General features: G+C 51.7%; 1 protein-coding gene across 6 annotated transcripts in view; it reads left to right on the top strand.

Annotated features, from left to right (window-relative positions):
- FAM53B (family with sequence similarity 53 member B) overlaps positions 1-20,930 on the top strand; it is a 130,716-nt gene that overhangs the window by 36,369 nt on the left and 73,417 nt on the right. For 5 of the 6 annotated variants that reach the window (XM_070631555.1, XM_070631561.1, XM_070631547.1 and 2 more), the window contains exon 2: positions 12,514-12,778. In XM_070631555.1, coding sequence (XP_070487656.1) covers positions 12,701-12,778 — 78 coding nt within the window. In that variant the 5' untranslated portion in view covers positions 12,514-12,700. Of the gene's footprint in view, positions 1-12,513; positions 12,779-20,445; positions 20,585-20,930 lie in introns of those variants that run through there. The other variant, XM_070631580.1, reaches the window with a different exon arrangement.

The following is a 20,930-nucleotide window of genomic DNA, read 5'->3' on the forward strand; positions in this document are numbered from 1 at the left end:
TTTCTTGATTTATTAATAATAGAAGTGAGCAAGAGTCTGCCCAGGCAGAGAACCTCCTAGAGTGCGGAGGGAAGAGACCCCACCATGGCTTTGTGCTCACCCCACAAAGGATGTGACACCAATTTCTGAACTTTAGAAGGCCCAGTTATGTTATCATGTTATTTGTTTTTTAAAACATACTCTGCCTCTTAGTACATTTTATTTTGCTTTTTATTTCACTCATGCATCAGTCGTTAGTAATTGTCGCTTCCTTGGGAGGAAAGCCTGTGGCTTACCTATGTCTGTTTTCAACCCTACCATCATCCTTGAGGCAAAGTGACCACTGGATGAGGGCTTGTTGAATGAATGAATACAACCCCCCACATCCCATTAAGCTTTTCAGGGGTGACAGCCTGCTGCTAACTATTCATCCAGAGCACCTGAGACTTGGTTTTGATGCCCAAATGCTGACCTCTGACCATTACTTGTTACATTTCATCCATTCTGAGCCTGTCCCCTTACTCAGTCTGACAGCTTATTTTTAAAACTTTATTGTTATTTTTGGGAGCATTTATAATCTCTGCCCACTTCCCCTCCTCTTAACGCCTGGTTGACAAAGCCAGAGTTACTGCTCTTGCATGTTTGATAACTCCTCCAGACAAGGCTGCAGACCAGGGCAAGGCCCCTTCCACGGCCTGGTGAAGGCCAGGTTGCTGCTGGCTTTGTGAGGTGCTCTGAGACCGGGCTCTGTGAGCTTCCGGAGAACAAGGCAGGCCTGCACCAAAACCCGGTTCCGATGGCTCCACCAGGGGGACAGCGACAATAACACAACAAGTACCCAGCAGCTGGCACGTTTGGCAGTTTTTCAGGCACTTTGGGGTATGTTGTGGACGGCCAATGGAGTGAATCTCTGTTTCTTCTGGGGCCTGGGCCGCTTCTGACGAGGAAGATGGTTGGCTCACCTTGGGAAGTCAGGTTAACTCTTTCAAGGCCCTTTGAGTCCCACTTAGAGCCATCAAGATACTGACGGAAAGGTCTGGAAGAGTTCAGCAGGGCTTCTAAGATACCTTTCCTTTAAGCTGGGTGAATCTGGTTGGCCATGTCATTTCCTCTTTAACCCCTGAGGTCTTTGCTGTAAGCTCGAGGAGGCCCTGGGTGTCATATCCAGAGTGCTTAGAAGGAAGTGGAGAGGGGTTTGCAAATGAGGTGCCCCTCCCTTCTCCTGCCCCCACGCCCTGCCAAAAAATAAAAAAGGAGCTCAAGGCCCAAGAAGCAGCTGCTCCCCCAAGCTCCTTATGTTCATTCCATGGCCAGTTCTGAGCAATTCAGAGCCAAATGCCTGGGCTTTGCTTTGAGTTGGGACCTCAGGGAAGCCCTTCGTACAGGAGCCTCTTTCTCCCTCTAAAGAGTTGACAGTCTGCTGCCGTTTTGGTCCTTCTGCAGACAGATGGCTGTTGTTACGTAGAGTGGCTCCCCTGCCATGGTGCTGCAGCTGACGACCACAGTGTTCTTAATAGAGTTTGTCCTGCCCTTTAGAACGCCCTGGAAGGTCCCAGAGAGATGGCTTTGGGGATTTGACCTGCGAGGTGCCGTGGATTCAGGTGTACGTGTTGTCACAACAGACCTGTCAGGCAGCTGTGTCCCTTTAAAGAGTTTTGTTTTGGCAGATCTTGAACATGTGGTAGAGCCTGCGGTGTGAAGGGGTAGGGCAGAGAGGGCGGAAGGCTTAACGTAGATTGGTTAGCCCTTCTGATTAATTTCTACACCAGGCCCTGTAAAAGAGTTTGCTAGATATGACTCGGTCGGATCAGGAGGGTGAAGTCCTGGTGTGTGAGCTGTGGTCAGGATGTGACCTCTGAGTGGGTGGCAGATGTGGAAACCTGGTGGCTCATGTCCCCAAGTCTCTAAAGAGCTCCTTGGTCCCCTCCTGTGTCACCTCCAGTGTTCCAGTGTGATACTGTTTTGAGTACCAGCCCCCGGGTCTCTGAGATAAAGAGATTGCTACCCTCCCAGCTGTGTCCCAAGTGCCAGCTGCTGAGAGATTACGTTCCCTCTGTGCAGCCAGGACCAGAACAGGAATGCCCCTCCCTGCCCTCAGAGCTTCTGGAGCCACACTGGTAGGAAAGCTGTGCGTGTAGCCTGGACTGTGGGTGGGGAGTGTCTTTCGGGAGGGAGAGAATATAGCTGTCTGTGGACCCTAGAAGTCCATAAACATTTTGGAAAGGAAGAGGATATTCTTGTTGCGGGAGGTGGGAGATGCAGGTGTGACAACTGGTGAGTGACTAACTTCCTGGTTCTCCAAGAAGCTCCATAATTCAGAATGTTGTGATTGTCGCTCAAAGACACCAAGGTGCCTGTGTGCTTAAGGACTGAGCTTGGAAAATGCACTTGTGCAAATACCCTCATGCCCACCGTAGAGAGCAGGGCTGGTTCTGCAACCCCACTTCCCCCACCCTCGCACCCAGGTGTTACCTGCTCCCGAGAGACTGCAAAGAGATCAGAATGTGGCCTCTGGCTCCCCACTTGGCTGTATGGAAGGTCATAATTGAGGCTCTTGATGGCAGCAAGTAGGGATTTAGCCTTTGCAGTTGTCCAGTTTCTTGGGACCTTGAACACTGCAGGTCAGGTTTGAGCAGGACTGGGAAGGCTAACCTACACACAGTTCACCAGAGCAGTTGCTCCAGGACACGTGTCATCAGCTCTTATCCTTTCTCACGACTCACACAGCACCCTCAAATCTGTTATTGAGTCTCCTGCTCACTCGGGTTCTGAACCATTTGCATGTGACAGATGAGGAAACTGAGACTCAGAGAGGCAGAGTGACCCAGCTAAACCACACAGCTGGTATAATGTTGCATTTAGATGCTCACTAGTCAGACACAGAGCTTGTCTGGTCCAGCCTGCCATTTGACAGGTGAGGGAACTGAGGCCCAGAGAGGGAAGTGACTTGGCAAATGGGGCAGAGCTGCTCAGTGCCAGAGCCAGGGCCAGAACCCATGTTTCCTGAGTCCTCTTGTCTTTACACAGACCACACTGCCTCTTGTTTGGGCTTCTCCATTTTTGTTTTTGTTTAATTTTTTTTTTGTCACCTCCCATCTTTTTTGTTTGATTAAATTCATTGTACTTGTAAAGAGGTCTGAAGACCAGGTCATGGTCGTCTTAGGGTAAGTGGCTTAACACTTCAGTCGATTATCTTTGGGGCCCTTGCTGTGTCTCATCGCCCTCTGTCCTCACCCTGGTTTGGAGGGGACGGCAGTGTCTGGCTCTGTGCTCACTCAGTAAGTACTGCTTCTCCTCCCCTCCCTACCCCTGTCCTTCGTTTCCTTCCTTTTGAGTTTGCTCAGCAAATTCTAGTCCATAGCACACTCTTCTTTCCTAGTGTTTAGTGGGTTAAAATGGCATGAACGGTAGCGAGAATTACGGGAGTGCTTATAGGAAACTCATCTGTCAGTTATTTCTCATTGATAAATGAGCTCTTGACAAGTCATGCATGCAGTTGGCTTCAGTTTCAAGAAACAACACGGGCTGTCTCGTTCCCATGTTCAGATTTGTTTTGGCTCTGGGTCTCAACACTTTCATGTCCCTGAATAATGTCAGTCCTCCCCCTCCTCTCAAAATGTTATTTGCTTAAAAAAACAGAAAATCCCTACGACGCTGTGGGAGTGACTGTGTAAAGTCCCAGAGAACAGAGTCCCGTTTTGGTTCAGCAGCTCATTTTACTGTTTTGTTTTCTTCCCCTCCAGTAAGACAGTCTCATAAGGGAGCCTGGGCCATTTTGTTCAGCCAAGGACACAGGGTGGGTCCCTTTCTAGTCAGGTAATATGACTGCCAGTCCCTCCCCAAATGTGGGCCTTTGGTGACCTTTGATTACCTGAAGGACTAGGCCAGGAAATGTATATTCGTCCAGTTACCGAGGAGAACGCCTCCAAGGGCACACTTTACCCTGGGGTGAGGGGCAAGGGATGGAGTGAGCACGCCCTCTCTAAGGACAGTACGTGCTTTATTCTTTCAGCCAGAAAGAATCCTCGTTCCTCTGAGAGTCTGATGCAGCCACATGCCAGTTCTGTGGCTTTAGTTAGGTCACTCTGCCTCTCTGAGCCTAGTTTCCTCACCTGTCACATGGAAATGGGAACCCAAGTGAGCATGAGATTCAGCAATGGATTTGAATGTCCAGCAGCCACATCCCTGGAGTGAAGTTCTTGGAGGATTCACAGGCATGTTGCCTGCCCCCAGCAGTCCATGCTGTAGCTGTGAAGGTGTGGTCTTTGTTAGCCAGTTCATAGGCATTTAACAAGGGCCTACTCTCTGCTGGGAATTGTGCTCACATAAGGATGTCAGTACCTCTAGGGATGTTCCGTAAGGTGCTCCCACTTTACAGGCAAAGTTATATAATTTCCCAGGGTCCCACGGCTCATCTGGGACTGAGCTGGGACTGAAGTGTAGCTTCTGGACTCGGAGTCCAATGTTCTTCCCCAATTTTGTTACTGATTCAGCAGATGGACGTGAAGCAGGTTCCTGCCGTGGCAGGCTCTCTGCTGAGACCAGAGGGTGGCTGAGGCAGTTCTGCACCCAGACTGCACATGTGGAGGGGACGGCTCCCCACAAGCAGCTTGGAATGGACTTGGAGAGAAGGGCAGGGTGGGCTGTAGTGGAGGGGCAGCAGGAGGCAGAGGCCCAGGGAGATGGGGGCAGACGGACACAGATTCTGGCTGGTGTAGGAAGAAGGCAGCACGACTCCCCCAGGTCTGGGAGCACCCTGGTTTTCCTGGGGGGCACTTCACCTTCTGCATGGCACCCAGCACAGCTGCCCATCCATATGGTGAAGGATGGAAAGCAAAGACTTTGTGTCCTATCCCCACCCTCTCCAAGACACCCTCTTGCCTCCCCACACCCCTCCTGCAGTGGGACCCCTAGTGCTGTGTTTCAACATTAAGTTCCAGAAAGTTGAGGTTTGGCCTGGGGTGCCTCAGGATGAGCTATATAGAGAAGGGGCATATTGCGAACCTAGCATCTATGCTTCAGCGTTTGGTCAGTTTAAGTGATAGACCAAATACTTAACAGGATAATTATGATGAAATTTATGGATCCTGGAGAAGAAAGGTTAGTGGTTAAGACAAAGACTTTGGGGTTCAGCAGATGTGGCTTGAGTCCTTGTTTTACTCTTCACAACTGGGTGACCATGAATCTGGGCCTCAGTTTGTCCCTCCATAAAATGGGATGACCATGGTGCCCACTCATAGGGATGCTCTGAGGATGCAGTGAGCAGAGGGCCTGGCACTGTTGCTATGGCTACTCATGTTATTCATGCTCTGTTGAAAGGTAGACAGTGTGTCACCTGTTGTTTCTGCATATACAGACCAAAAAGATACTAGGAAAATGATAAAGAAAAATTTATTTTTCTCTGGAATCTGCCTGTATTGTGGAGTTTCCTTAAATCAGTACTGTTTGGTATTGCGCATGTCCTTGGTGTTAAAAGTACTAACTAAAGAGATTTTGTCTCTGTTTTTCTGTCTGTGTACTAAAGGTGGTGAAAGGATAGCTGTCTTTTGTCACTTATCTTGCAGTAGGACCTGAAGACCTGGGAACCTAGGCTGAGGGAGTTAGTTTAAATGTTCCACTGCAGTCTGGGAAACGCACATTCCCGGACACGTCTTCTTATTGAAACTCCAGACTCTTTCTAATATCGGCTCGGTCTGGGAAAGTATGGGCTTTCGATAAAGTTCCTAGGCAGCTTTTAACTTTTATCCCTTAAACTCAGATGATTTAGTTATAAAAACAGCAAGCAAAAGGCATCCCCAGACAGATTAAATTCCCTTCTCTTGGCAGACAGGAGCCTTGCCTGCCGACCACAGGATTCAGCTCCCCTCTCAACCTTTCTATTCGTTTGTCACAGGGTCTGGCAGAAGGCAGCATGACCCACTGAGAAATGTGCTTCCCCAAATGTTCATAAATTTGCTTCTAGATCCTGTCTACAGGTAGCTTTTGTCACATCAACAACTAAAGTTATGAAGGTTTAAGAGTGCATGTGGCCTTCCTGAAGACCTTGCAGAATCGCTGATTTCCTCCCATTTCCTTTGCTTAATAGGAGGGGGAAATGGAAGCTCTGAGGGGAATGACTTGCTTGGGCCGTCAGGAAAATCTCTGTCAGTGCCAAGGTCATGGGTAGGCTTTTCTCTGAGTCCTGTGTTTAGGGCGGTGAGGTATTCTTCTGCTGTAAAACTAACTAGTGCAAGTAGTAAACACAGGGGAAAGATCCTGAAAGAAGGAAAATTATTATTAATTGTCTTGGTGATTTCCAGCCGAGTGGTCACTTTCTTTTTAAGAGATAGCCCTTCAAAATGCATTACCAAAGCATTGGGTAAACTCCTTTCATCGTCTTAAAAGCTGTATAAAATTTTAGAGTTTACATAACTTTTTTTCCATATATAAATGCGTTTAGGATTTCCTATTTGCAGCTTTCCTATTTGCCAGAAGCCAAATGTCTCCGACCACAGTGATATCAGACAGCTGGGTTCAACGGCTGCAAACATGAAGGCTCATTGAAGACTGCAGAGCAAACGCAAGAGGGTTTCATGTGAGGAAGGACTTGTGTGAGAGAGCAGAGCTGTCCCCTGTCCCTGTGGTGTCAGAGAGCGAGTGGCCTGAGGAGGCAGACCTGGATTCAGATCTTGCCCTCATCCCTGCTAGCTGTGGGATCTTGGCCAAATACTTGATTTATTTTCTTGAAGCCTCAGTCTTTTCATCTGAGAAATGAGAATACTACTAACAGCAATGCCTGTTCACAGGAATGTGAGAGATTAAATGAGAGGAGCCCAGCCGCTGGTTGGTGCTCAGGGAGGAGGGAGGTGGAGGCAGAGAGGTACTGTAGTAGAATATCATAAGCAGAAGACTGACACTGACGCGATGTGTGAGCCTGTTGGGGCAGAGGAGTTTCTGGGGCTGGGGTGCCATGGTGCTGGATCTGGGGCCTCTTGTTGACTGTGGACAGTGTCGCATGGTGCCTGCTGACCATCTCTATGTACCCTCTCACTCTAAGGCCTTTCTCTGGGCACAGTGCTGGGGGCTCAGGACTGTCCTTGGGCAGACACACCCTTGGGGTAAGGACTTAGGGGTGGGCAGGGCCCATTGTCACCACATTTGCACCCAGGGAACATGAGGGTGATCAGGGAAGTGGGGTCACGGGTCAGTGGAAAGTCTGACTTTGCCGTTTGCTCTTTCAGTGGAAATCCTGGGGAAGATGAATCACTGAGTAGAGGCTCCTGGAGTCGGAGCCAGAGAGCGCATGTCCCCCTGAATAGGCTGGGCACCTGCCGAGGGGAGACCTTGACAAGCCCTCCTCCTGCAAACAGCAGGCACCCCAGATGCGTGTGGAGGCGGGGCAGGAGGCCCTCTGTGTACCGTGAGCACTGTGCAGGGAGTCTCAGTGAAGAGGTGGGAGGTAAATGACGGGACAGGGAAGTGACAATATGAGATTTAAAGACAGGTCAAGGAGACTGCAGAAGACGTGCTGCGATGAAGTTGACGGAAGTGCTGGCCACAGTGGCTACTTGTGCAAAGGAGAATGAGCACCGACTTCTGGGGCCACCTCTGTACTGTGCTCTTTCATACACATTTTCTTATCTAAGTCTTCCAGCAGCCCGCAGAGCAAAGGTATCACTTGCATTTTAAAGATGAAGAAACTGAAGTCAAATGACTACCTCCAGGTGAAAGCCAGGGCTGCCTAATCCCACAGCAAGTGTCCTCGCCCCACCTTGCGTGTGGTCTCCTTGGTATAGCAACTGCAGCCACGTGGGCTGCTTTTTTTTTTTCACAGTTTTTGTATTTACATATGGTACAATTCACTCTTTTGGTGTTTAGTTCTATGAGTTTTGACAAATGCATAGATTGAGCTTTTTAAATTTAAATTTTAGGTGTTGAGATCTTTATAAACTCACATGTAGAGGTAGGAAATGATAGAAATCCTGTGTCCCCTTTACTGTGGTACTGTAGTGGCATATCACAAGCAGAAGACTAACACTGACGCAGTCAAGATACAGAGCATTTCCATCACCACAGGGATCCCTCCTGTTGCCTTTTTGTAACCACACCCACCTCCCTCTTTCTCCCAGACCCCCGTCCTAAACCCTATCTCAAATCCCTGGCCACCGCGAATCTGTTCTTCATTTCTATAATTTTATCATTTCAAGAATGTTATGTAATGGAATCATGCAATAATTAAACTTTGGGGGTTGGTTTTTTCACTCAGTGTATTGTCTGGAGATTCATCCAAGTTGTAGGTATCAATAGTTTGTTCCTTTTCAATGCTGTGTAGTATTCCATAGTGTGACTGTAGTATGGTTTGTTTGACCATTCACCCACTGAAGGATATCTGGGTGTTTCCTAGTTTTGACTATTATGAATAAAGCTGTTGTGAAATTGATATGCCAGTTTTTGTGTGAACATAAGTTTGCATTTTTTGGGGATGAAGGTCAAGGAGTACAATTGCTGGGTCGTATGGTAGTTGCTTGAGTGGGCTTTTGAAGTCTGCGTTTAGGATGGAGAGGCAGGTGAGGGGTGGGGGCCATGCTGCAGGTGGGCTCTGGTGGGGAGCATATGCCTGGGAGCTGGTCTCTGTGGGGTCAAATATTAGTTCACCCTGTGTACCCTGGGCTGGTTGCTTTATCTGTAAAATGGGGATGGGGGATCCTGTTGTGTAGCTAATATGGATAAAGCATCTGATGCTTCGCGGCTGCTCAGTAGGTAGAAGCTGTTTTTAATATGGGCTGAGAAAAAACCTAGCAGGCCAGAGCAGGGTCTCTGCCCCAGAGGTGGCCTCAGGAGCCCATCGCCTTGCCACCGTGGGCTCTGGGGCACCTCCTTTTTACCTTGGGAAGAGCTGTGTACCCAGTTGTCCCTTCACAGGCTGAACCCCCAGCTGAGAAGCCCCTGCCCTGTTCTCAGACTGAGCTCTAAGTCTCTGGATGGGTACTGGCATTCCCCAGTGAACTTGGCCAGGCCCATGCCACGGATCAAAGGAATCCCAGGGAATTCCAGATTGTGCCAGGCCCTGCTGGTCTGGATTCACCTCACAAGGTCTGAGAATGTGCCCGCATCATTTCAGATGTTACTACGATTTAGCCTAATTCCAGAAATGTGTATCAAGCTCTTACTGTAATTGGGGGACTATGTTAGGTGTGCAAAGGGTTCAGAAAAAGTCACTCTGAACAGATCATAGGCACCAACTCCAGTCTGTTGGGGAGCCCCTGTGGCCGCGTGACAAAGTCTGTATTCAGTCTGGCATTCAGAGCCCTCGGTCTGGTTTGAATCTGTCTTTCCAGCCCCTTGTCCTGCTGCCCCCTCTCCGTGTACCCTGTACACCAGCCACCCGTGTGCTCACCGTCCCCACATCATGTATGCGGCAGCTCCCTGTGCTTTGCTCCCACTCTTCCCTCTGCCCCCGTGCCTCTTGGCCTCCTGTTGAAATTTGCCTGTTTTCTTTTTAACCAAAAAAGTACCAAATGCGCTGGACGAAATACTCAAACAGCATGTGAGGCTGTACAATCAGGGTGCCTCCTCCTGCTCCAGAACCACAGTCCCTGGCTCGAGGCAGCAGTGGTGATGGGACTGTGCTGCCCTCCTAATCTTGCTGTTGTCCCTGTGCAGTGTGTCTTGCAGAACAGTTCACATCTCTACCAGTAGAGTGGCCTCGTTAAAATGGTGGTGCAGCAACATGGTATTCCTTTACAGAGCGATGCTGACTTGTGTAACCAGCTCCCTGTTGATGGCACTAGGTTGTCCCCACTCCTGGGCTCTTACAGGCAGCGCTGGGGGGTTGGCCTCTGTTGCAAAGTGGTCTGTTTATGACTCAGCTCCGGTGCCCCCTCCTGTCTGCCCTCGGTAGATGTAGCACCTGCATTCACAGTGCTATCTTTCCATGACCCGACCTACCTTCTACTTTCAGCGCCTGCCCTGTTTGCTGACCACTCAGTTCCCAGCTTATGGTGCTACGGTATTCACCCCGCTGCTGCCTCTGTGAGCCCTATTCTCTTGAGGGGCTGCGGTGAGGATGGAGCTTCGAGAGACTGAATGCCTGCACCACTGCCTCAGTCCGGCTTCATTTTTGCTGTGTATTGGCTGCATCCTGATGGGCTAATATGTTTCCATGGCAATAGATTTCCACAGCATTGTCTTTACTGGCCACCTACTGTTTCACCAGAGGGATGGGCTGTAATATAGCCAGTCCCCTCTTGATGGAATTTAGGTTTAAAAAATGTGATGGGATTTCCCTTTTAAAAAATTTGAGAGGACAGATGCTTGGGTGTCCATTGCTGAGGAAGGATCAGGGCCTACAGGCTGCCCCATGAAACTAGTGACAGTAGCTGCTGTTTATTGAGCACTTCCTCAAATGAACCAGAGCTTCCCGCCGAACAAAGGGCTTGAACTCAGTTTTCATATGATACACTAATCTTCTGAGGCAGGCCCTGTTGTCCCTATTTTTTTTTTTTTAAAGATTTTATTTTTTTCCTTTTTCTCCCCAAAGCCCCCCAGTACATAGTTGTATATTCTTCGTTGTGGGTCCTTCGAGTTGTGGCGTGTGGGACGCCACCTCAGCGTGGTCTGATGAGCAGTTCCATGTCCACGCCCAGGATTCGAACCTACGAAACACTGGGCCACCTGCAGCGGAGCGCGTGAACTTAACCACTCGGCCACAGGGCCAGCCTCTGTTGTCCCTATTTTGTGGGGAGGGAAACTGAGGCTCAGAGAGTAGGTAACTTGGCAAAGATCACTTGTACAATACATTTCAAGAGCTGGGATTCCAACCTATGTGTGTTTGACTCAGGACCTGGGCTTGTGTCCACCAAACCCTCCTGCCTCTTTAGGGAAGAAGGAATAGGGGGGTGGGCGGGTCACCCCCCAGGCCTTGGGCCAGTGGCTGGCTGCCCCAGAACTGGATTGAGGTTGCACCCAGAAAGAAGACGGCTGCCATCAAGCCTCGCTTCTGCCACTGAGGCGGCACAAAGGGTCCCTTTGAAGGGAGAGTCCACCAGCACCCCTCCGGGCGCTCTCCTGCCTGGCACAGGCTCTGGCCCTACTTCCGCTCCCGAGCCAAGCGTCCAGGGGGCTGGCGGGCATTTATGGCTCGGCTATCTGGCCAGAACTCGGAGGAGTGGTCTGAAATTCTTTCCTTGAGCAGATCACACTTGGTGGGAACGTGTCACTTCTAGATTGATGTGGTCTAGAAACTGCGCATCGGGTCTCCCAGTGTGACCAGGAGCCTCAGCCTCCACTGGGCCTCGCTGCCCCAACAGTCAGTCCTTTGAGAACGTATTGATCCTCCTCCCCTTCCCTGCTTTTGCACTTTGGATGAACCTTGTTTTCGAAGAACAGTAGAAGGTAATTTTCCTGTGCTTGCCAGCTGGCCCGTAATTGAGCAATTTCAGTAACACCCACTGTAAAGTCTAATCGAAGTAAACAGGAAAATATGATTTACAATCTGGACGGCAAGTAAATACCAGGGTGCAATTAATTTTTACACAGAGCAGCAGATTCTAAAACATTTTCCTGCACCAAGCAGTTTGTTTTTCGTTACAGATCAGGAGCTGCCTTTTTATTTATTTATTACTATTACCATCATTATTTTTTACTTTTTGATGGTGATCTTCAGGTTGCTTGTATCCATGTGACTTCTCTTGAAGGTGTAACCACAGAGGGGTGGGGTGGGGAATTAGGATCAGAGAAATTACTTTGTAAGGTGTGATTTTTCAAACTCGAACTGAAAGCTGCACTCTTTCAGCATTTGCTTGGTGGGAGATGTTGGTGGACCAGGGAGGAGGTGCTGATGGGCTGTGCAGAATGGTGATATGAGGTGGGTCCTTTCACTGCTGGAGCTCAGAGTGGTGCGGGCAGCCCCTCCACAGGCTGGGGCTAGGTTTGACTCATTCTGGGGAAAGGAACAAAGCTACCAAGGCCCCCAGTGTTGTAAATGTGTCATTGTGGAAGCATGGTGCTTCCAAGGATGGGAAATAGGACTCTCCTGATTCTTCCAGTAGCTTCTTTTCATAACTGGGTGGAGAGCAGTAGCTGTCCTGCTGACTGTGGGTCCCCTGCTGCCAGTTGGCTGCCTGAGGGCTGATCCCTTCAGTTTTGACTGTGAGGTTGGTTCACCTCTGGCCCTCAGCCTGCTTAGGCATACACTGAAGCTGTCTGCAAAGCCATCTCAGTGTAAAATGTTACACGACTTGAGCACCCTTTGGAGCCAGCAGATTGTGAGCAACTCAGACTCTGAGATATGTCTTAAATGTGCCATGTGTCTGAACTGAGATTCATTGTTATACTCACCAGGGCGTTGGCTTTGATGTCCCAGGGCCAGCAGGGTGGGTGGGGACTCTGAGAAGGTGATTCTGTTCTTCGTGGCCCTCTTAGAATGCATCTCCTTCAGCAGGCAGGTGGTTCCATTCTCGACCAGGGTCCCGGCATGGAGGGGAGCGGGCAGCTCTCTCAGGGTGCTGGTCTTTCTCAGTCCTGAATCTCTTTGCCTTTCCTTTGTCTTTCCAGGGAATTGACCACACTTGGCCATTTCCTGAAAGAGCCCCACCCTGAGGGTGAGTGGCCGATGGGGAGCTGTTTCTGCTGGTGTCTGTCACCTTGGAGGTGCTCAGGACGTCGCCGCTGCCCAAGGCTGTCCAACTGAAGATGGCTCGTGCCCACCCTGGAATGGAGCCCAGCGCCTGAGGTCCTTACCATGGTGATGATCCTAAGTAAAAGCCTCGACAAACAGGGAGCTGACTCCATAGCATGCAGGACCTTCAACCCTGAGCTGGTAAGGACCCACTGGGCCTCATTTCTCTGATGGCCCTTTTTGAGGCCTGATGTTCAAGTGGGGCTGTGGACTGAACATGTAGGCTTAGCACGCTGAGTCCAGAGTACCCCAGAGCAGAGCTCTGTGAGACATTGCAGGCAGGCCAGTGGGGCAAGGTAACCAAAGCCTGGCTAAGTATTTGCAAGAAGGAAGTAGCCACCCCAGATTGGAGTCCTCTGGTGAGTGAGGAGGGAAGGCCAGCACCCTGGTAAATAATACCAAGCATGGTTCTGCTGCCTCTGCCAGGCTGAGGCCAACATTCTTTCTGGTCTCCACCCGGTAAGGGGAGGTGGTTTCTAGAAGGGGGGTGGTGCCCCGAGTGGGGGCCAAGATAAGGCCATACCTCCAAAGGGTGGTGCAGAGGGAGAGCTGTTGCCTCAGGAATGTCAAGAGTGGGAGACGATGGAGAAAGAAGGCGTGGCCTGGCGGCCAAGGTGGTGGGCCATGGTGACAGCTGCCCTCCGGCTGCCCTCTGCCAGAGTTGGCCTCTGACAAAGTGACCTGATGGGCTGGGCCAGAGAGGCAGACAACACGGCCTTTTCAGACTGAGAACAAAACAGCCTCCTAACCCTCCTTCCAGCTCTAATTCCTCAGAAGTGAGTGGGGCTGCTCTCCTGTGGAGGGAGCAGGAAGAAGTCTTACTCAGGCATAAACACGCTTGTGGAGTTTTGCAGATGGGTAAGTCCCCAGGACTGTCTGCAGCGTCTATGGTCAGCGGGGGGCCCACTGTCCAGGGTCACTTTGCCCAGCACCCTTCATGACGCCCTTCACAGCCCCTTATGAGAACCTACACTAGCACCTCCGTGGGCTTCTCTCCTCGACTTCACACCAACAACCAAGCCGAGCACAGGCAGGCGGGTCTCTGGCCCTCGCAGGAGTGTCTGAAAACACCGAGACCTGTGTCTACTCCATAGGCCTTCACAGAGTACCTTGGGTGTGTCAGGCACTGGGCTGGAGGAATTCCACAAAGAAAGATGCGTCAGGTCTCTGCCCATCACTGCTTCCTTTCCAATTTGCATTTAATATCTAATGTAATTAGATTCCCTCTCACTGTCCCCACTGCTGCCACTCTGGTCCTACCTGCTGTCCTCTTGCGCCTGGTAACTGGTCCCCAGTGTCTGGCGCTTTTAGCCTGTTCTCCACCCAGCAGCCAGAGGGAATACAAGTCAGATCTGTCCTCCTTCTGCTCAGAACCTTCCACTGGTTTTCCGTCTCAAGCGGAGCAAATGCTAAAGCTCTTACTAGGATGTACAGGGCCCCACAGACTCTGTTCCCCAAGACCACTCTGCTCTCTCTCTGCTACTCTCCTCCATTCAATCTCTTTAAGCCACACTGGGCTCATTGCTCAAACATGGCAAGCATGAGCTTGCCTCAGGGCCTTTGCACTTCTTTCGTGGCCTGGGACTCTCCCTTGTAGTAGGAGTCTCTCTCTCCCTTCCTTCTCTGATGACTTGGCCTAAACTGTGATTCCAGCCTGCCCCTACTATCCCCCAACACTTTGTCCCTTCCCCTATCTGCCCTTTCCTCTTAGGCACTTAGGCTTTTAGAACATTTTGATCTTGTTTGTTGAGTGATTCCTGCGCTAGCATGTGAGCTTCATGAAGGTGAGGAATTTTGTCTTTTGCTTGTTGCTGAATACCCAGTGCCTGATACCGGGGCCTAGTACATGGCAGGTGCTCAGTGAACATCATAGAGTGAATGAGCGTGGGTTCCAGGAGCCCAGTGCTTCTCAGCTTGTCATTGTTTTAGTCCCTCTCTGACTGCCGCTCAGGTTCACAGCTGAGGTTGCCCTGTTTTCTGTGGTTGGTGGCTGTTTTCCTGGTGAAATCTGAACACATCTCCAGTAGCTCTGCCCAGAAAGGAACGTCCTCCAGAGTGAGGGCCTTCTGAGGTCCCTAGGGAGGACCCCTGCCCAGGCCCAGCTGTGCTGTTGGGACAGCCCCGCTGAGCTTGGTCTTGTCTCAGGTGGCCTGGCTGGGCTTGGCCGTGAAGCTGGATCCAGGGCACATGGGCCCAAGGTCAGCTGAGACACTCTTTGAAGAGACATGGCCTGAGGCCCTGCCAGGAGGAGCATGGTCTCCTGGCCGTAGCCAGGAAGGAAAACTTGTCTTCTCAGAAAAGGAAAGGAAGGGAAGTCAAGGGAAGCAAATGGGTCGTCGAAAGGGGCTCTGCTGTGCTCACTCCTGCAGCTTTACAGATGAGGTCCCTTTCTTCCCAGACCCCCCCCCCCCCCCTTCCTGGGAAGTCATAGGCTTTTCATTGTCGCCCAGCCCCTGGCACAGTGCTCGGCCATCCTCCTCTTCCCTCCACTTCACTCCCAGATGGCAGGGCAGCCGTGGGGAGTGGCTCCCTGTGGAGAGCGGGCTCTCTTGTCTGTCTGTTGGCGCATCACACCTTGTAGGCCGTGTACCTGGCCTGGCCTAGTTCTGCTTGCACAGCGCAAGTGGAAGCACAGTGTGGGCAAGCGGGCAGGCAGGCTTGGGTGGGGAAGCGTGTTCTATGTGCTGTTTGCAGAGGTCCTGTCACCCCTCCCTCTCCTGGAGCCCCCCCACCCGCTGAGGGGCAGGGGTGTATCTGTCTCTATCCTGTTATACAGACAGGAAACTGTGGCTCAGAGAGCCCAGGGGACGGGGGCCCAGGTCGCACAGCTGGCAAGCAGGGTGCCAGGGTGCAGGCTTCAAGTCCAGGCCCTTGTCTACTCCGTGCAAGGCCTTCACGCACACCCCAGCCTGGCTTCTCAGGACTCTGCTGGGCCCTGGGGAGAGGCACAGGCTGTAAACAACCAAAGAAAGACCCAAAATAATCTCAGTCTAGTGGTGACATCCACAAGACAGAATGTAAGATAAACCCATGTTAGAATTTGCTCTGAACAGCTAGTGAGCTTGAGAGGAAGTTGAGGGGGGTTTTGCTTCAGCTTCCTAAACTGGTAACATCATCCTCATGTAAATACCATCAAGATAACAACAGGAAAGATGGAAAAGCATTTCTCTTTTGTTTTCTAATCAGACTAAGAAGATAACAGAAGTGGGGGTTTAAGATTAAAAAAGAAAACCTGAATCACCACAGGCCACTTTGGAATTATGAAAGCAGGCCCCAGAGCATAGCAGTGGGGAGAGAAAGTCTAAAGCTGCAGGTGAAAGTCACCGGGCACCACCTGGGGCGACTTGGAAACGCTATGTGGAAAAGCCCAGAGCTCCCTCCCCTGGGACCTGTCCGGGGCCCCTCCCTGTCCTCTTAGGGGCATGTGCAATGGTCTCTTGTTCTCTTTTTCCTGAAAACTAAATACTGGTGACAATAACTGCCTCTACTCCTGAGAGAGATATAGGAAAACAGAAAAAGGGACTGACATGCGCTCCCCTGCGTAGGGCCCACCTGGCCTGGGAGAGATGGCCGAGGGCCCACTGCGCCCCCAGCCCTGGCTCGGCTTGCACAATGAGCAACGATGACGGCACTCAGTTCCCCTTTTCCCCACTCCGCCAGGGTGCTTTCCTCTGCCGAGTGGGCTCTTCCTTCTAGAGTTCTAACATTAGTTGCTGCTGCTGGAAGGCAGCCCAGACGTTTGACCTTGGGAGCAGCTTTCCCCCAGCTCCTTCCGCACGCCCACGCTCAGGCCCAGGGCCTGTTCTCTCTCACCAGAGTGACCATCTTCCCTGGCCAGGCCTCCCCAGCAAGCCTCCTAACCCGCTCTCAAGTCTGGTGACCAAAGAGGGCTGTGGGCGCACTGCTCCAGGGTGGAGGGCAGCATGTGCCTCCAGGCCTCCTCACTTTCCCCAGACTCGAGTTTTTCCCACAACAGCTGGCACTGGTTTTGGGAGCAGGTACTTCCTTCTGCGCTTGTCAGATTAGGATGCCAAGGTTAGGTTATTTATCCAGTCGGAAGAGTTAGTGGCCATGTCAGGCCTTGTACCCAGCTGCCTGGGCACCGAGGGTCTTCACAAACAAACTGGTGCGTTGGCTAACCCTGAAGCCTGGGGAGCGAGGGCTGCGCACCATATCTCCATCAGTGTCTTTGAGAGCCTCCACCCAAGGGCACTGCTCCCTTCTCAGCTTCTCTTCTTCCTCTCTGACTAGCTCTCCCTTCTGCTTCCACTGCCGCAGTCTCACCGTGTTCCGTTTCGGAGGCTGGGTGCTCCGCCTGTTCCCCTCAAGTGCGTGAGTGTGAGCTTGTCTGCGTTGCATTGTGCTCCCTGTAACGCTGTGTCAAGAGAAGGAAAAAGTGACGTGACTGCTTTAGTCAATAATCTACAGAAGAAAGTTATGAAGAAGCACGATTATAGCCAGAGAGGAGCTCTGCCATTTTCTGTCTGAGCTCGTTCCTCATTAAATAAAGACCTGAATTGTGTCTTTATTAAAGTCAGGGCTTCTTTCCTTAGTCGGACAGATGGCCCCTGAAGCCTCCAATTTGATTTCCAGCTTTTGCCTTTCTTAGGGAAGATCTGATTCCAAAACCTTTCTCGTGATCTTAGGAATCTCACAGAGACCAGGCTCTGCCTGGGGCTAGGCTTGGGAACAGAGGCCTCACAGTGGGAGAAATACCAAGGGGAACTGTGTTCATTGTCCTGTTTCACTGCAAACACCAGGCAGGGCCTGGGTGCTCACTTCTGTGTGTATGCTGAGTGTCTTGTGAAACCTTAGAGGGTGAGAGTTTCCCCCAGGGCCTGTCCGGCCTGACCACACAGTGATTGGCTCATCCTTCCTGCAGTGGGTGTGGAGGGTTCGAAGGGTTAGGAAGGCTGGCTGCAAAATGGCACAAACCAGTGGGAATTTTATCATTTACCAAGTATAATGGGAATAAAACTGGAGCCCAGTGGGAACCTCAGTGTTGGACCCAGGGAAACCTGCCAGTAGTCAGATACCCTGGGAAGCCATTGGGTATATGATGTTCTGCCTGCCCACTGCCAGCCCAGCCTCATAGATGAGGCTCAGAAAGCGAGATGAGGACCCTGATCCCATCTTGAAGTCTGGTCAAGCACGAAATTGGCCAGGGTTCCTCAGTTGTAAGCAACAGAGACCATCTCTGGGTAACTTATACCAAAAGAAAATTCACTGGAGTGACCCAAGAGTGCTATAGGCCTGGAGGAGAGTTGGTGAATGAGGCCCCAGAAAGGGCAGGACAGAGCAGCTAGGAGGATTTTGGAAGCAGGTACTCACGGCAGGCTCAGGACGTCCCTGCTGGGTGACCAGTCCCAGCACCCCCTTGGTCCAGGAGTCAGAGCCCTGGACTGAGGATTGTCTGGTCAGCCACATCTGCATCCTGGGCCCACCCCGTGCCAGGGGAGATCAAGGCATCGTCCCATCAAGACATTCTCCAGTGAAGGAGGTGGGGGGAGGAGTCCCAGTGCAAAATTGGAATGCTGTTAGAGAAGAAAGGGGACTGCACCGTGGGGCCATGCATTTTTACATGCTCAACAAGGGGAGCAGGAGTGGGGCTCACCTGGAAGAGGGGACGTAGAGAAGGTGTTCCTTCAAGTTGTAAAATCTCAGTGTGAGCAATCGCCAGTCCACCCATGCTCTTGGGTGTGGAGTCAGAGGTCGGCATAGGGGTTGACCCCAACTCTGGCTGGCTGGTGCTCTCTCCCCTTCCCCACTGAGTTTAGATTTGGCATGAGCCCAGCAATTTTGGGAGGCACTAGGTTCTGCCCAGTGAAAATCTGTTTCCATTGGCCCTGCGTCCGCTGGGTTTGTGGCAGCAGGAGTGAGACAGGCTTGGGCTGACAGGTGTCCATAGCAGTTGGTCAACAGATAGTTATGTGGCACCTGCTCTGTGCTAGGAATATTGTGGACAAGGTGGCAGCTTCAAGAAGCTTGGTTCTTGGAAGGAGCAGAGAATAAGCAGAGAAACAAACAAACTGGTGCCATTGCTAAACATGTGCAGAAAGGTGCTGGTGGGGAAGGTGCCTTTCCAGCCAAGATGGTCAGGGAACGCCACCAAGGTGGCCATATGACAGGAATGAGATGCAGAGCCCATCAGGTAAAGACCTCACTGCAAGGGCCTGAGGTGACAGCGAGCTGGGTTGGTCCCCACTGAGCTATGTGAGTGAGGATGGAATGGACAGAGGCAAGGTTGAGGATGCCAGGGCTTGGCTCATGTGGGCCTGGTGGGCTGTGGGGAGAGGGGGTGGCCTGGATTTTATTCTGGTTGCCATGGGAAGTTGTTGGAGGGTTGTAAGCAGAGGAAAGACTTGGGCTGGAACTCTGCTGGGTTCTGGGTAGAGAATGGAGAACAGGCCCAGGGCACAGGTGGGGACCAGTTAGAAGACTCATTTGGTCTTTCTGGTGGAGGGTGGTGGTGGCTCGGGTAGGGCAGCAGAGGAGTGAGAAGTGCTCACATCCCAAGTGTGTGTTCTCCAACCTGGGAAATGGGTGTGCAGCAAATGCAGGTAAATCCATGCTGAGCGAACAAATGAATCAATGAGTGAATGAGGGCCTGCAGAGCCCCTGTGCGCTGGCCCAGTGGCTTCCCTCTGTGGGTGCAGACCCCAGCACCTCTGACTCCCACTCATGTGTCCACATTCCCTGGGAGGGCCCCGAGGTGCCCCTCTGTCTGGAACACGCCAGCTTAGGGGAAGGAAAAGACCTGTGAGCGGGGCTCCACTGACCATCAGCCAGTTGAGTCACTGGTTTGCTTCCTGCTATTTCTCTAAACGCCAAGTCTTCCTCAGTGGTATGTGCGCGCCACCGCAGCAAACAAGCCGCCCCAGTGTTCTTGCTCTCTTCTGCTTTCCCTGGCCCCATCCTGGTTTGGGTGTGTGTGGGCTCTCAGCCTGGGTAGCGTTGCACCCCCCAGCACAGGGGTGGGGGCTGTGGTTCCCCAGTGGGTACTCCTGTAGGGTTGGAGCTGTCTCCCTCAGCAGCCAGGGCGCGTGCCATTGGCTGTGCCCAACTTCTCTCTCTCTCTGCACCCTTCCCCTAGGAGCCGGGCTGCACTCTCTGGAGGCAGGACTCATGAGTGTTTGTCACCCACTCTCCCTTCAGTGATTTTGGTGTGGGCTTTCAGTGCGCATCCTGCTGCCTTCACTGTCAGCTGGGAAGGAGGCAGATGCAGCTGTCTTTAACTCTTTCCTGGTATTTCCCCGGATGGCTATAGATTGGATGGTTAGGTCACTGTGGAATCCAGAAGGGTGACCTGCCCTGAAAATATAAGAACTGTTTTAAACTGAGGAGAGGGGACTGGAGAAGGACTGCCCTGCCCCCCTTTGCCCTTTGTGAGCTCCTTCTGGTCCTTCGACCCCAACTCCTTCCCCCAGGAAGCCAGCCCTTACCTCCAGCACTGCAGCACCCACGGCCTGGGTCATCTCCCCTCCGATCCCACTCTCTCTCTGTTGTCATGGTTTGTCTGTGTGACTGTGTCCTCCATGAAATGGGAACTTCTGAGGGCCAGGGTGGGTGTCTTTCAACTCTGTGTCCCAGGCTGGTCAGGACAGACCCTTAATAACCTGAGTGGATGAACACATTGCTGACTGGGGGCAAAGGTCCCCAAATTGGGCAGCTGGGGACAGGGGTCGGGGAGATGGTGCCAGGCACTTGCCACTCTCTTATCTGGGTGGGCCAGGTGTTGCTAGTCAGCCCCACCCTTGTCCTTCCAGGCCTTAAAGAACCAGGGCCTGGGTTCCCATCCACTTCTTGAACTAGAAGCCTTGCGTGTCCCTGTCATCTGGGCCTCCTCTCAGAAGTTGGAGCCCTCTATGACTGCTGACTCCTCTGGGGCTGAGAGCTTTCACCATCGCATGATCAACCCCTAGCACAGCCTGCACGTAAATACTTACGGTACATACTTGTGGAATGAATGGATGAATGAATGAGTGAGTCTTTGGAATACTTGAGGCAGACCCTTCTTCCTAGAGCCCTGAAGGGCACAGTCTTCTCCTCACCAGAGCTCGGAACAGGCTTCTTGACCTGGGCCTCAGCTAGTGCAAGGAACCCTGGAATGTTCCATGCTCAGGTTACCGTGTAGCCGTGGAGCAAGTGCCTAGACCTGGGGTTCTTCTAGGCCTCACTCGCCTATTTTTCACCCCATGGCCGTAGTGTTCAGCTGAGGCTTAGGTGTGGGTTTGAGGGAAGATGTAGAATGTTTACAGTGGGAAGGGAAACCAGTGTGGAAATAATGGTGCCA

The sequence above is a fragment of the Equus przewalskii genome, chromosome 1, assembly GCF_037783145.1.
Source record: "Equus przewalskii isolate Varuska chromosome 1, EquPr2, whole genome shotgun sequence".
In the NCBI taxonomy this organism is placed as follows: domain Eukaryota; kingdom Metazoa; phylum Chordata; class Mammalia; order Perissodactyla; family Equidae; genus Equus; species Equus przewalskii.